Here is a 16,563-nt window from a genome sequence, read left to right as displayed (position 1 = left end):
AGAACTGAGCCAGCTCTAAGTGTGAAAGAAAACAGAAAATAGCAAAGGGAGAGGTGCACAAAGAATTTCAGGGCTCTGCTGAAGAGAGCCTTAGTCTGCCTTCAAGGTTAGCCAGCACTTCACATCCTCAAGTGTCCATTCCTCAGGCTGAGCTGTGGGGTTGCAAAAGCCATTGTTCCAGCTCTGCTCTGGAAGGACCCCCATCCAGAGCTCTGGTTTGTGTTCCTGCTGCACAGGGGATTTGGGAATTCCTGGGACTTGCTCCGGCCACCCAATGGATTGCAGCGTTGCCAGAGTGCTGCGTTACCAGGAGAACCTGTATTGTGTTCTTTTAATTCTTTCTTAATTATTTTCCCTTGATTTCCACAGTTTTGTCCTGCTGTTGAAGTCCAATTTGTGTGAAAGGTGGCTGAGGGGGGTGAACATGCAGTAGTAGCCCGTGAAAAAGAAAAGATTTTTGGGTTTTTGTTGTTGAATTGGCTGGGAGTTTGGGGAGCAAGAAGTAAAGGGAATAGAAAAAAACCAGCAGGCTGTACAGGACACGAGGTCCAGGAAAGACTGATAAGCTTCCAGGAGTAAAACACAATATGGCACAATAAAGTGTCACTTCATGAACTTTTGGTCTCAAGCCAGGAACAAGAAGAAAAATATGAAACATAAATAAGGGCAGTGTGTAAGGCTTTAGCTGTGAATTCTGGCAGTCCCTAAGCAGCTGATGATGCAGGCACCAAAGTGCTGCTCTTGGGATCCATGCAGGGATGATGAGCCCTTCTCCAAGCTGACCTTTACAAGTGGTGCATCAGCAAATGGGGAGTGGGGTTATTTTGCTGATCCCCCATCAGATGTGATGCTCTTCTCCCTGGTGTGCTCCCACCTGCTCAGAGGAGCCACCCCAGTGTCTCTGTAGGTTCTGCCTGAAGTGGTGAAATAAAGAGACACCTCCAGAGGTCAGTTCAGCCCAGTCTTCTCTCCAAAGGGATCTCTTTTCATTTACTCTCAAGGGAACCCCAATGACTTTGGGCTGGATGACATGATCCCCAAACACATTTGGTTTCTGAAAGACTTTATATCAGTATTTCTCTTCTTTTTCTCTCAAAAATGTAAATGTTTCCCACTGTCAACCAAGACACCAAGGGACAAATGCTGAGGTTACTGAAGAGAAACCAGGGAAAATAAAACTCAGTTAATCTTGGTTTAGTACCTACCTCAAATAATTGTTATTATCACACTCCTGTGAAATTAAGCAGAAGCTTTAAGAAGTCAGAGAGACAATGATGAAGTTGCCTGATTTCATCCTGTAAATCAGTCAGGGTCTGTAGTTAGAATCCAGGCACGCTGGCATGCATTGCCTTCACTTATCTACACCCCTCTCTTTTCTAATAAGAATATTTTATAATCTGGACCCTGAGTGAAATTTCAATTCCATTTATGATCTTGGGTCAAATTCTCTGCTTTGATATCTCTAAAATAGGAACCAATTGTCATTAGCAAGTGCAATGAAGAGTGAGAAGTCATTATGTGCTGTTTCCAGAACAGAGGTGACCCCATATCCTGCATTAAAGCTGAATGCAGAACCCTCTCTGTCTACACAAGAAGGATTAGTCATCACAAAATATGGGGGGAAAACACAGGGAATTGGTTGTTGAATAACACCAGGAACTTTCTGTGCATAACTTGCTCCTGGGAATAACTCAAAGAAGCAGAAGACCTGCTTTTCTCTGCTCTCCTAAATAAAGTGTGGGACAACCTCTTCCTCCCACAGTCCCCTGTCACGAGCTCCCTCCTTCTGCTGGCCAGGTCTTTCCTGGAACATTCCTGCTCCGCTGCCATCAAAAATGCAGATAATAGAGAAAGATGAAATCAACATGAGGGAGGTTGACTGCTCTTGTTAGAAAAGTCAGAGCTGCCTTTGGGATCCCAAACTTCAGGAAAGCCGGAAAGAAGGCTTCATCTTGGGAGTGCTGGTGGATTAGAGGCTGGACATGCACTGACCATGTGCATGTGCAGCCCAGAAATCCAGTTGTATCTTGGGCTGATCCCATGGCCTGGGCAGCAGGGAAAGGGGGGATTCTGCCCCTCTGCACCCCTCAGGTGAGGCCCCACCTGCAGAGCTGCCCCAGCCCTGGGGCCCAGCATGGGAGGACCTGGAGCTGCTGGAGAGAGCCCAGAGGAGGCTCCAGGATGAGCAGAGGGATGGAGCAGCTCTGCTGGGAGGAAAGGCTGGGAGAGCTGGGATTGTTCAGCCTGGAGAGGAGAAGGCTCAGGGGTGACCTCATTGTGGCCTTCCAGGGCCTGAAGGGAGCTGACAGGGGAGACAGGGAGGGGCTTTTTACAAGGGTCTGGTGTTGACAGGACAAGGGGAAATAGCTTCAAACTGACAGAGAGCAGATTTAGATGGGATATTAAGGGGAAGTTTTTTGCTGTGAGGGTGGTGAGCCCTGGCACAGGATGCCCAGAGAAGCTGTGGCTGCCCCTGGATCCCTGGAAATGTCCAAGACCAAGTTGGATGGGGCTTGGAGCAGCCTGGGATAGTGGAAGGTGTCCCTGCCCATGGCAGAGGGTCCTTTTTAACCCAAACCCTTCTAGGATTCTATATTTGGTAGTTTTGGGTGGAACCTGCAAGCCGGTGGGGCGGAAAGGAGCAACCTCTCCTGTTCCCTACTGCAGTGCAAGTCCCTCCCTGCCGTGCAGGTGAGCAAAGCTCAGCTATGACCACACCAAACAGGGTGAGTTCATCACCACAGCAGCCTCCTGGCTTTATCTGGGCAAGACCAGGCAGATAAAATGTCCTGAAACCCTTGAATTATCTATTCAGAGTGACCCAAAGCTCTCAGTCATGTGGGCTCACTGAGTGGGGCTTTAAAGACACAGTGCTTTAAACACCTCTGAGATCTGTGGTTGAAGATATGATCAGTGTTATCTCTGAAAACTCTCTTGTTTTAACACCCCTCCAACCTGGCTTGTGCAAATGCTAAAGGATTGCAGCTCATCCCAGCCTCACTGGTTCTGTAAAGCACCAAATACTTGTCAAAGCTTGTGAAAATAGCACATTAAAATGTCAACTCTCAATGTTATGGAAAAGTATTTCTCCAAACAAGGTTTGGTTTAGATTTTCTGTCTAGCCTGCTCTTTGTGGTTTTGGTTGTTTGGGTTGTTTATAGAAGATGGTGACAAGGAGGGCAGAGGAGGGCCAATCAAGCGCTGGAAAACAAAAAAATTCCATAAACTGAGTTAGATTCTCATAAAAACTTAGGGGTTTTTTAATTGATTAGATAAATGTCTAAATACTTTTACCTTTTGGGTTTTTTGTCCTTTTTTTTTTAAAGCTGAAAATCAAAATCTATAGATTTAGAGTGTTGCTAGAGAGCCTTGGAGAGCTTCTTTGCCTGTTTTATTTAGACTAAGATTCCAAGTTGGATCCAAGCCCTGTGGTGCCCCGCGCTCAGATTCCCTCTGTGTGCTGTCAAAGAGAAAAACCATGAACCAATATCCAACTCAACACATATCTCTGAGTTAACAGTGAGAAAGTCTCAAGTTTTTACTCGCCTAAACACAGTGTAAACTCCACAAAAGCAAAACAATTTCCCAGACAGCTCTGCCCTCACACCTCCTCAATAAAACGAGTCTCACTGTATTCACCACGTCAGACGCAGTGTCGTGCCCTCTTAAGCTGAACATCAGTCACTCCTGTTCCACGAGGCTTTGGGCTGTAGCTGTCTCTGCAGGTGTCAAATCAGCCTCCTTCCAGCAGCACTCTTTCCCCTGAGTAGCTCTAACCTGGGTCTGGAGTGGTCCAAGCTCTGCTGCAGCCAGACGCCTTCTCCTCACTCACACCGGCGGTGTCTGAGTCACGTGCGCTACTGGGTGGGATTTTAAGGGGTGAAGGAGTTGGAGACATTCTAAGACAACGGAGAAGGATGATTTCCTTGTCCCAGCAGTCAGTGATGCTGCGTTTAGGAGAGCATTTTAGACCTCTTTGAAAGCCCTGTTTTCTTTCTTTCACACCAGCAAACGGCGTTCTACGGAACAGTCAAGACCGGCTACACCATTGGACACACCTTATCCCTCATTGCCCTCACGGCTGCCATGATCATTCTGTGTCTCTTCAGGTAAGACCACAAGCAGAAAAAGGCACAGGGAAGAGGATGACTCAAAGGCTGGTAACTTACAGCCTGTACAGGCCATGAGTGTTACAGGAGATGCCCAAGATTTCTGTCAATCTGCATTGGATAGGGGAGGAAAGTTCCTCCATCTTTCAGTGTCACTGTGCTTTGGTGTGTGATTTGTGGCCTTTGTGTGAGAGTTGTAGCCCAAATCCAAATATTTTGGTGTGTGATTTGTGGCCTTTGTGTGAGAGTTGTAGATTGTTGCATGATGGATCTCTGTTAAAGGCCATTACCCCATAAACCTGTTACAGTCCAGACCGTCCTAGTCAGAACGGTGTGTATGGATACCATGGAACTTCTACTTAAAGTAGGTATTCAAAATGGTACCCAAAATTGCATCCAAAAATATCCAGGATCACAAAATCCCAGAATGGTTTGGGTGGGAAGGGACCTTAAAGCCCATCCAGTTCCACCCCTTGCCATGGGCAGGGACACCTTCCGCTATCCCAGTGGTTCCAAATCCCATCCAGCCTGGATTTGGACACTTCCAGGGATGGGACATCCACAGTTTCTCTGGGCAACCTGTTTCCTCCCAAAGTCTTTTCCAAAAACACTTCCTGCTGCTGCTCTATGGCAAGACAGAGACACCCAGAGCCATTTTAGACTTGCTGGTGTCCATGAGATGAGGACGAGGGTGGCAGATATGATGCAGAGCCTTCAGGAGATCTAGGCCCTCATGGATGGGTGGGCAGACAGTCTACAGCTCATCAAATGGCATTAGAATCCCAGATTGCAGCAAATGGATTGATTTTTGCTCTCTATTGTTTGTAATAGATTCAGGCATCTAAATTTGGGTGCCTCCCATGAAGAAGTCTGCATATGTGTAATCTCATATTATAAATTCATATATGTAAAGGGAGAACAGCAAAAAGCAGACCTCTGTGAGATGGAAAAAATCCTTTGGATGTGGTTCCATCTCCTCACGTAGGACAGAGCACATTTTCTAGGATAACTCTCACACCAAGACTGGCCTCACCCTTCAGGAACTTTGCACTTCTCCTCCTACTTGCTCTCTCCACTCCTCTCACAAGGGAGGAATCAACCAGACACACGTGCAAATGCCGTCCACAAGGTACAAGGTACCAGCCAAGCTGGTGAAACCCTTGAGGATCCTGCTCTTCCTTCATGGAAAACAGCTTAACTTGAGTTGCCTTTGCCTGCAAGCACAGAGGACTCAGCTCAGCCCCATTATCTTGCCATCATCAGAGATTAGGAGCGCAACCTCTGCCAGTGCACACTGGCTCGTTAAGAGGTGGTAATTTGATTACGTTGCTGAGTGAGGTCTGGCGTGGTTCTGGTGTCTGTACAAAGTGCCCATTTCCAGACTATTAAGCCTTTCACTTTAGCTGATGTAAAGTTTCACTTGGAAAAAAAAGCTCCTACTTGATCAGAACTCGTCTTTAAAATATGAGCGGGCAAGGGATAGAAAAACCCTGGTGTAGTTCTCAGTATCGTTAACAACCAGTAATTTTTAAGTGAAAATATAGTTCATGTTGCTCCAGAAATCCTGTAATATGTGTTAATTCTGGCAACAGATGCTGATAATTTTTTTGCCTCCTTGAAGAGACGTTTCACTTTGAAAAGAATTATTGCAGCAGAAGCATTCTGTAGAAAACAGCCCTTTATCACGAGCACAGTCTGCTCAGTCAAAAACATTTCTTTTCCAGTGGAGAGCAGAGGGATGGACTTGTTTTCTGTCATTCTGTATTTTGCCCTGTTTTTCTGAGGATTGAAAAAGCAGCAGCACTGCTGCAGATATGTGGATTGCCACGTTATGTGGATTTAAAGAGGCTTAAGTGGATTTGTGGCGATGTTCACCAGACCAGAGCCTGCCTCAGGAGTTCTAATGTTTAATTGTGTGTCGTGGCAGAAGAAACACATAAATATAAAAATGCTTTTGAGAAGATTTTCTATTCAGAAGTGTTTCATTTCTTCCCAACAGAAAACTACACTGTACTCGAAATTACATTCACATGCATCTCTTCATGTCCTTCATCATGAGAGCCATCGCAGTCTTCATAAAGGATGTCATCCTGTTTGAAAGTGGGGAGTCTGAGCACTGCTTTGTGAGTTCAGTAAGTAGCCTTGCACATTGAAATTTCCACCTCACTTTGTGGCACCTCTTAAGCAATGCACCAAAAATTACCTTGCAAGTGCATGTGAGGCAGTACTTTGGGAAGATTTCCAATCCTTTTCTAGTTTGGAAGGAAAAAAAATCCATGATTGCTGCCATTTGATTTATATGGAGAAGGAATGATTTGATTAGCAGAGTCCAAAATGTGTATATTTATATTTATATTTATATTTATATTTATATTTATATTTATTATTTATTATTTATTATTTATTATTTCTATTCTATTTCTATTTCTATTTATTATTTATTATTTATATTTATATTTGTATTTATATTTATATTTATATTTATATTTTATATCTGGTCCCTTCTGGGGTTGGACTTGATGGTCATACAGGTCTTTTTGAACCTTAAGGGTTTTATCAGGTGAAACTCACAATTCTACATGATTTTGGGGTTCCTCTCAGTCCTGTGTCCATCTCCCAGCCATGTGCTAGTTTCTTGGATATCCTGGCCAAAGGAGACTTGTGTTTAGGGATTCAATAAAACCTTTTCCTTCAGTGAGGACGGGAGTCAGACCCAAATTCACATAACTAATTTTCATTATCTATGGGGTGAATACCCCCAAGAGTTACGTGTGTAAAGTGCGTCCATAGTCAGTGGGGCTCTAATTAATCTGTTCCCTGGAGTCTGGAGGGCTGTTCAATCCTTTGGGAGAAGACACCTGCATGTGGGTGACTCTCTGGGCTCCAGTGACCAGATCCCTGCAGGAGTTCAGGCAGCAAAGCCATGTGCAGACGTCGTCACCCATTTTTCATCTGAATCAGTATCCCACGCTCGCTGTCTGCAACTGTGAGATTTCCCTACTGGGATGGTAAATAAAGGGAATAAAGGAGTTGGGTTATTTTTTTCCCTTTCAAACTCAGTGTTATCAGCTAGAGCAAACATTAAGGAGGGAGAAGAGCTGTTTATCTAAAGGCCACATTGACGTAAGAGGACGCCAGTCATTAATAAATTTAGGCAGGAAATTGAAATCACCAAAATGAAGAGATGTGATCAGAAGTTATCCAGGGAAAAAAAAAAGAAAAACAGGAACCCTCCATAGTAAATTCAGAACATCAGATGAGCTGCTTGTTGATAATAGCAGGGGACTGGGCACAGCACTCCAGCAGATCCCTCTGGACCTGTTTTTTATGTCATATAGCACCAGAAAAAAGATTCCCTTTTCCATTCACCCAATTTCTTCCTTGCTTGCTGGCTTTCTTGTATCCTGAGTTCTGTCCCTGCTGTTAAAATGACCTTTCTGCTTGAGCATTTCCCAGTTGAAACACAGAGCAGCCTACTCTCAGCTTTTCCCAAGAACTGTGTGCAGCATGATCCGTTCCCTTTGGAATGTCCCTGTGTGCTTCTTCCTCTCCCTGATTTACCAGGATCGGTATTCTTGGAATGGGATTTTCTTGTGAAGCTCCATGAATGGGTAGAAAGCCATGGAAACTGGAATAAAAAAATTGCCAGAGATAATTGTCAATGCCAGTTGGCAGAGGAGCCAAGACAGGACAGGCCATGGAGTTTGAACCAGGGTCAGGACTGAGGCAGAGCTGCAGAGAGCTCAGTGAGAAGTGTTTGCTTCTCATCCATCCAGAAACACTTCTGAGTGTAAATACAGGAGTTTTCCTGCAGAAGCCACAGCTCCCAGAAGCCATCATGCTACATGGCTAAAACATTGAAAACAGTTTCTCCCCATCAGAAGATTTTTGAGTTAATTGCCAGCTGAGGGTGAATGGCTGGATGATACATAATGGCTATAAAATTATGTGGAACAAATCTGTCTCCAGCACATTAGGCTGAGCATACCCTTTGCAAAATCTGCACCAGTTTCAAGCCAGCATTTTGGACAACCTTTCAGGTCACAGTCTATAAATAATGACAGAAATGCCTCTCCTAACATTCATCTATTAGGAGAAATTGTTGTAAAATCCGTTGTGTTCCTGTGGCATTGATGGGGTTGGGTGAGCTTGGCTTAAGTTAAGTTTGTGCTTTGAACTTGCAGGATAAAGCTTGACTTGGGAGACCTGGTACTAATTCATATACTGAGGATTTTATACAGAATTCACTGAGGGTTCTGTGTGTAATGGCTGGATGTGGCCTTGAGCTCATTCGGTCTGAGGAGAGATTTGAACAAACAATTTGTTCAATGCTCTCACTGCTGTGCTGGTTTAGATCAGGGCAAACCCAAAGCAATAAAAGTGTTTCATTAGAAGAAAAAGTACCACACTTGGTTCCTTTAGGGAATGAAAGGATAAAGACACTCCCCTTTCCAGAACACATTTAGGGCTATAAAATCCAAATGAATAGAAACCTTTCCCAGCATTTCTGATGAAGGCACCAAACTCCCCAATTTGATATTACCTGCTGCAGTAAGAGGACTTTAAATTATGTTTTGTGTTCCAGCCACACAAAAATACGTCAAGCTCTCCACCAACAAATGTGTCAATGCTTCAATCAAGTAGGAACTCCAATACATGAAGATGTATATGTAATTTTAAAAACCCCACTTTTTAATAGGCTTTACTGCATTTTTACTTCATTTTACCTAGTTTGGGACAATTCAGGTGTGGTGTTAACTCTGCAGCATTTTAAACTCAGGTAGGATTGCCATTGAGTTCAACTTGAACAAACACCCAGAAAAATTAACTTATTGAGCATTTCTATGGGCCACAGTGCCTGAGAATGTGGCTGTAAGCATTTCAGGGCCAGTGCAGCTAAAGTATATGTGATCAGCCTCACTGAGTCATGGTGTGAGCCAGCACTGGGGATGTTTGCAGGGTGATGTGTAACATCCGTAGCCTCCTTGAGTTCCTTGGTCCTACTTTATGGATAAACTCATTCCTGGGGGAAAGAAAAGTCTTGCTGCTCAGGGGAAAACATCAGCCTGTTTTCATCGGGCAGAAACCCCAAGCTGACAAGCAGGGCTTGTTTTTATGACTAAATGCACCAGGTTTAAATGATCTTTAAACCCGGGACCTGCACAAGGCCCCTTGTCCCACACCAAGGAAACTCAGCACCAGTGGCTTTGCAAATATCCCTCACTCCTTCTCCTCTTCCCAGGTGTCCAAATCTATCAGACTGGTTTCTGGGCACAATGTGGGTCACTTGGCTCATGGACAATCCTTAGACTGACCTCTTCCAAAAGTGGATTTTTGTGGGATTTTCTAGTAAGAAACAAAACACTGCAGGGACCTTGAATTTTCTAGAGGGATACAAACAGCAGAGGGTGGGATGGCCACACACAGATGCAGCCTATTGCTCAAGGTTCCATGAGTAGACCAAATCCACTTTCTCCTTCTCTCTCATAAAGTAGTTATGTTGCTTTTTTATTGTAATTATGTGTAACTGAATCATCCTATTGGCTTATATTGATTAAAAACAGGCACCTGCTCGAGTGTGTTTGTCAGTCGGGGCTTTAAGCACTTGGGTGTTGAGATGATCAGGCTCAGAGGGCTCTGTGGAACCACCCACTCAGACCCCTTCAATATCTATTGGGTTTGACTCATTCAGGTTGTGCTCTGTCTCAGTAATCGATCACTTCTGACAGAAAACTCTCTGCACGTGCCTTTGTTACCTCTGCAAATTGTTCGTGGTGTGTGAAAAATCACACCATTTCCCAGCCTGGATTTGCCTTCATTTTTTCTGGTTTGTTTTTGGTTTTTTTTCACTTCCAGACTCAAGAGGTCTCCGTAGGAGTTTTAGTTTTTCACACTGATTTCCACAGATTTAGTGCCCTTCCCTCTTGGCATTCCCACAATTTTTCTTCCCCTTTCCTTCTCTCCCTGGGGAACACCCTGTAAAAAACAACAGTCAAAACAACAAATGTGGTAGAAGGATTGAACTGAACACTTCAGTTGTCATTTCATTTAATTTTTTTGTGGGTTTATGGATAGGTTTTGATATAGTTTCATTACTGCCATATCTGGATGGCATAATAATGATGAACCACTTACATTTCCAGCCTCGCTGAAGACAAAGCCAGCAGTTTGCTGTAAACAAAGATCAGGTTCTGCAGATTAAATTCAGGCTGGCTTTTTGTCTGAGCTCTGCAAATTTGCCCTTGCTGAAGATTCAGCCAAGGGAGATCACATTTATCTTTTTCCTTTTGTATTATTCCAGTAAGACAAAAAATTCCAACAAAAAAATTATTCTTTGCAAAGGAGAGTGGGAGTTCAGCAGTTGAGAATTTACACACATATCTCATATTTTCAGAGTGGAAAATTATGGTTTTTTTCACATTAATTCCCTCAGGACAAACTGATAACAGGCGACAGGCCCCTAAATGAACTTTATTTATGGAAGTTAATGACAGATACATTTTCATTTCCAGCAGTGAGGCTGCTCAGATCCATGTGGGAGCACCACAATACGCAGGCTGATGGAGAAATGAAAGAGTAGAAGCCTTTTTATGCACTTGTGTTAAAGCAAAACAAATATTAGAGAGTCAGTTGTTTCCTTGGGTGATATCTGATGATCACTGCTACAATCTAAGGTTTACAGCAAAACAGAAGGAAAGGGAAAAAAGCAAAGGAAAAAAAAAGGGAAAAAAAAGGGAAAAAAAAGGGAAAAAAACCCCCACAAAACAAGCCCTAGAGAAAGCTCCTGTAAATCACACAAAACAACAGGAAGAAAGCAGGGGGAAGGAATGGAGGCATCCTGGAAATAACCCAGGAATGAAGGCAGAAAGTCAGACTCTGGCAGAGCTCTGGAGCAGGAATTTTCTTTACTTGAGTGACTCTAGAATCCTGGACACAGCAGTGCCACCATCATGGGCTGGCACCTTAACACACAGCAGTTGCCAAAAAAGAGGGAAAATGGGAAAAGTGTGAGGATGGGCTTTATTAAAACTCCAATCACCTTCTCTTTTTAGTTTCTGCCTTGTGGTTGGCTTGGCTTATCACTGAAGATGTGCTCAGAAGTGCCATTATCCTGTGATTGATGAGCACAAAATAGGCACAGTTTAACCCATTTACCAAGATAATTCTATTTTTATGTCTAAACTCAACTCTGAGTCATCTGACACCCAGGTTAGACCAGCCAGAGCTAATCAGCATCTCAGAAATACTCACAAGACGGGTCCCAAAAGTCAAACAAGAATTCCTAAGAGACAAAATAGAAAGGCTGAGTCCTTCAGAGACAGACAGGTACATAACCCCTGTTAAAACCAGCAAAGAGAAATTCTTAAATAGCCTTGAGGATCACACTCATGAGGCTTAAAGTTGCTTCTCATGTGAGGGAAAGCAGACCTAAGAGTTTCTTCCTGAATCCAGCAGGACAGTGCCAGATTTGAGGAAGCCTGCAGGGGAAGTGGGCAAGGCATGAAGTGCAGTGATGTGCACCACATTTTTTGTTGGTGTAAATTGGTGCAGCTCCATTTATTTTAATGCAGAATTTAATGGTGCACCTCCATTTATTTTCACACAAAACTCACTGCTGCAACTCCGTTTATTTTAATCAGTGCAGGATCTGCCCCTGCCGTGCTTTGCACCTGAAATAGAGGCTGTCTCATATAACCTCCTTGCAAATCCTCACCTCATCCCTGGAAGGGTCCAAGGCCAGGTTGGATGGGGCTTGGAGCTACCTGGGACAGTGGAAGGTGTCCCTGTCCGTGGCAGGGGGTGGAACTGGGTGATCTCTAAGGTCCTTTCCAACCCAAACCATTCTGGGATTCTGTTTCATTAAGTGCCTTGTCATTTTCAGCTGGCTTTCAGCTGGCACTGAGGAGGTGAAAGCACAGAGAAAAGCCAAGTTTATCTCTTGGGACTTTGGATTTCATGTGGATTGAGATGTTTCTGCAGAAATAATTCTCTAACCAGGGAAATAATATTCCATCCAGGTTTGTTAATGGCCCAGCTTTGTTGCAGGTGGAAGAGGCACAGGAAAGAGATAGAAATTGATCCAAAAGCTTCTTCCTGATGTCTCCATTGTTCCACAGTATTGATGGGAGCAGGAAAGCCTTAGCTGGCTGAGGCACAGTGTGTGTACCTGAGTCAGGCTGCACAGCCCAGCTCATCCATCTGGGAATGGCATTTCTGTTCTATGAAGTGGTAACAAATCCATGAGCCCAGACACAAATCCAGGTTTAATGGCTTCATAAACTGCCCAGTGACAGCTGACATGGAGCAAGTATTCCAGGGCGTGCCCTTGGGGCAATGAGGGGTGCATGAAAATGTAATGGATTGGGACCTGGAGGAAAGCAGGTTAAGATAAATTGAATTAACTTGCCACTGCCAAGGCTTAAGAGTGCACTTGCATAATGTTTCTGGGGTGCTATTGGTGCAGAGCAGGAAGTTAACAGGGAAAATGTGGGTTTGGGACCTCTTCTCCCTGTGCCTGAGACAGACAGTGGCCATGAATCCAGTTAAATTGATCTGTCTGTACTTTTAAAAGTATATTCTTATACTTCGAGCTGAAGCCTCTGAAGGGTCCATCATTAAGACATAAAATTATTATTCCCATGAAGGTTTTATTTTTTCATAAGTCCTGATAGATGAGAAATTGTTTAAACAGAGACTTTCAAACTGAAGTCTACGTGCTTCCATCATGAGCCACTTTGCTTCTATCTGGATGGCCTTTTAAGAATTTCTTGAATATTCATAGATATTGTTAAGTCCTTAACATCCTAAATTTCTGTGCATCTTCCAGGAAAACCAGCAGAGCCACCCACTAGTGCAGCAATTTATTGTTTGAAATTTCCTGCTTGTCACACTCCACAATAGGGAGGGAGGGAGGAAAGGAGTCAAAGGCACCCAACTGATTTAGGAGGAGTTGTCTCATTTGAGTATTTGAAGACAATTCATTTTCATGATAGCACATAAACTTTGTGGGGCTTTTTTATTACCCACCTGTTTGAATCTGGTGTGCAACTGCAATTAAACTGAGGGAAGAAAGGAAAGCCATGGCTTTTTGCCAGGCAGTCTGGCTTGTTTGTTTTTAATTTGCTTTTTTGCTGTTGTTACAGAAAAGGTTGAATGTGCTAAGCCTAAAGTAGCACTTTTTCTTTTCTTTTTCCTTTTCTTTTTCTTTCTTTTTCTTTTTCTCTTTCTCTTTCTCTTTCTCTTTCTCTTTCTCTTTCTCTCTTTCTTTTTCTTTTTCTTTTTCCTTTTTCTTTTTTTTTCTTTTTTCCCTTTTCCCTCTCTGTCTTTTCTTCTTTTTCTTCCTTTTTTCCCTTCTTTTTTCTTTTTTTTCCCCTTTTTAATTATTTTTTTATTCTTTCCCTTCTTACTGTCTTTTCTCCTTTCTTTTTTTTTTTTCCTGGCTCAGCAAATTGGTTTGACCCAAGAGCTCATTTCAGGAGGAACAGAGTCACCCACTAGGGAATTCTTCTATTTCTGCCAACAATTTCCTTTGCTATCATGGCAAATTACTACAAATTCAGCCTCCAGCATGAAACTTGAAGTCAGCAGGGGCTTTGTCCTCGGCTTGTGTAGGGTGAAAGTTTGCTCAGGACAATAAAAATCCCTACTTGAGGGGACAAGAAGGACATTGAGGGGCTGGAGCGTGTCCAGGGAAGGGAACGGAGCTGGGAAGGGTCTGGAGCACCAGGAGCAGCTGAGGGAGCTGGGAAAGGGGCTCAGGCTGGAGCAAAGGAGGCTCAGGGGGGACCTTGTGGCTCTGCACAAGTCCCTGACAGGAGGGGGCAGCCGGGGGGGGGGGGTCGGGCTCTGCTCCCAGGGAACAGGGACAGGAGGAGAGGGAATGGCCTCAAGTTCCACCAGAAGAGGTTTAGATTGGACATAAGGAAAAAAGCTCTTCTCCAAAAGGGTTCTCAAGCATTGGAACAGCTGCCCAGAGAGATGGTGGAGTCCCCATCCCTGGAGGGATTTAAAAGAGGTGCAGACGTGGCACTTGGGGACGTGGTTTAGTGGTGGCCTTGACAGTGCTGGATTTACAGTTGGACTCAATGACAATAAAAGTCTTTTCCAAACCAAATGATTCTGTGATTCTGTGAAATAAAGGTTAAAAGCAGAGAGAAATACCCCGTGAAAACTGAAAACACCTGTTTAGAAACCGAGTCCATGCTGACATCTCCATGCCACATGCACAGAAATTAACGGGCCTTGTTTAGCCATGGCCAGAGCAGTTAGATTACAAAATTATTGGGAATTTGACACTTATATGAATTCCAATGCCATGATAGCGAGATGGGGAATTAATTATTTTGTGTAACCTTACAAGCAGAGAAATTATTAGGTTATTGGATCATCATTACAGATTTCATTATACTTTGGTTAAAGTGGATGTCTCAACAGAAGGGCTGAGGTGGGAACAGCTCAAAAATGATGGATTCCTGAATTTAATTATGATTATGAGTGTCTAAAGTGGAACTATAGTTATGGAGATGTAGGGTTGGGGCAGTCCCTGTGCTGGAAGTCCTTAATTTCAGCATCGCCACGGTAGGGGATGCCTGCCCAGTGCTATCCCATTCTCCAGGTCCTGAGTGGGATCTACAAAAATCTTTTAAATAAGATTGAGGAAGCCTCTTTGACCAGGCTTGGGAGAAGATCAGCTCTTGCTGTGGGCAAATGCAGCACGAGTCAGTCAGCAGCCCTTCCCACAGCTCGTGTCTTCTGGGCAACATAAAACAAAAGTGCTGGATAAATCTGTCACTGGGAAAATGAGTTTCCATCAGTCTTCTGTGGAAGAGGCCTGCAGGAATCTCGGTGTAAATCCATTCCTCCTGCAGTGCTGGTGGTAGCCCAGGTAACAGCACCACCTTAAAGGGGATTCTGAGGTCTCCAGGTTTCCTGACTGGTTGATGGAGGTAAATCTGAGCCCACATTTTTGCTGGAGGCACTGTCCCAACTTCATAAATAATGCCAGGAGCTGCATCACTGCCCAGGATTGCATGGGATGTCTTAAATATATCTTTAAGCTGACTTAAGTATGTCTTGGTGCCCTGCCCCAAACCTTCCACCCCAAAGGAAGCTGCAGAATTCATGGGTACAAGGGAGGAACACGGGGTCTGCACAGGGGATGTGTCCATGCACGGGACAGGTCATACAGGGGTAGGACCTTTAAAAGGTCCCTGACAGCTCAAACTATTCCATGATTCTATACAGGGGGAGGGATAGGCCAGGTCTTGGGATGGGGATTGTTGTGACTCCAGTAGTCCCAGTCCAGCTGTGACAGGTATATCAATCACTCAAGGGCCCCTTTGTACTTCTTTGGTCTAAATCCTTCCTGAACCCAAGTCCTAAACCTGTAACACACCAAATCCCTAATAAAGAAGGCAAGGGAGACTTGTGTTGGCATTTCTGTGGAGCTGACTGACTTTTTTTGTAGAGTTTTATTCCATTCATGGGAATAAATCATAGATTTATGTGTGTTGGGTGTGTGTAAACCTCAAAAACTCAGACCAATTCCTGTCCAGCTGAGCTGCTCATACTGAGCTCGAGAAATTCATCAGCTGGTCCAGACTGCCAAACTTTAGGAGTTATGAATGAGCAGAGTTCTTGCCACAGAGGAGAATGGTAAATGTATATTTAGTGCAGTTCAGCTCTGAGCTAATTACTGCCTCCAGCATCTGAACTGTGTTTTTTTAGGGGGGTTAAAAAATTGATGTAGTGACCAGCTGATCCACCTAAAAAATGAAGAGGAAGATGTTTTTCTCAGGGCTAACATTACTTGAAAGTACAAAGTGCTACTGGGCACAAGGAAAAAGCCTGGCAGGGTTGTTTCTCAGTCTTCTTGTTCCCACCCTTGTGTCCCTTCTCTTTGCCTCTTTCTCTTGAAAGCCCTCGAGCAGGTCTAAGGAATGCCTCATCCTCAAGCAAACTTCTCCAATAATCAAGATTAAATTTTCTTATTGACTATGAGGAATTCGAAGAGAAGCACAAATGTCTTGGGTCAAAGAGTTTGTCAAGAGGGGTCAAGAGTTCAATGCCTCGTTGGCTGGAGGCAGAGTCCTTCCCAGTGTTCAGCCACTGGAAGCACATGTGGAAAGGGAGGGGATGCTTGTGGGAAAAGCAAAAGGCCAATGTCTGATGCAGCTCCAAAGAGAGGAGCCCCTCGGGTAGGTGTGCCATCCACAAAGCCAAGGGAAAAACCATCCCATGCCACATCTCATGTGGACATGAGCAGGGCAAGATCACTGAGGGAAGACAGGGAAATAAGCTGTAACTGAGCATGTGGAAGAAGACAGAGTAGAAAAAGCAGTGATGTAATTCAGCTTTTCCTGGTTAAAATGTCTGTCCTAAAAATAGCCCGTGTTAGTCTTTCAACAGTGACACACCATGAGGTCTGCTCTTTATGAAAAAAATAAATTCCAGA

General features: G+C 44.0%; 1 protein-coding gene across 1 annotated transcript in view; it reads left to right on the top strand.

The window, feature by feature from the left end:
• The window catches only part of VIPR1 (vasoactive intestinal peptide receptor 1), a 100,864-nt gene that overhangs the window by 59,907 nt on the left and 24,394 nt on the right, over positions 1–16,563 (top strand). Inside the window, exons 5-6 of the mRNA XM_069006287.1 lie at positions 4,009–4,109; positions 6,109–6,241. Of these exons, the coding sequence (XP_068862388.1) occupies positions 4,009–4,109; positions 6,109–6,241 (234 nt within the window). The remainder of the gene's footprint in view (positions 1–4,008; positions 4,110–6,108; positions 6,242–16,563) is intronic.

This window comes from Aphelocoma coerulescens, chromosome 2, assembly GCF_041296385.1.
Source record: "Aphelocoma coerulescens isolate FSJ_1873_10779 chromosome 2, UR_Acoe_1.0, whole genome shotgun sequence".
Lineage (NCBI taxonomy): Eukaryota > Metazoa > Chordata > Aves > Passeriformes > Corvidae > Aphelocoma > Aphelocoma coerulescens.
This window is presented reverse-complemented; position numbering and strand designations above follow the sequence as displayed.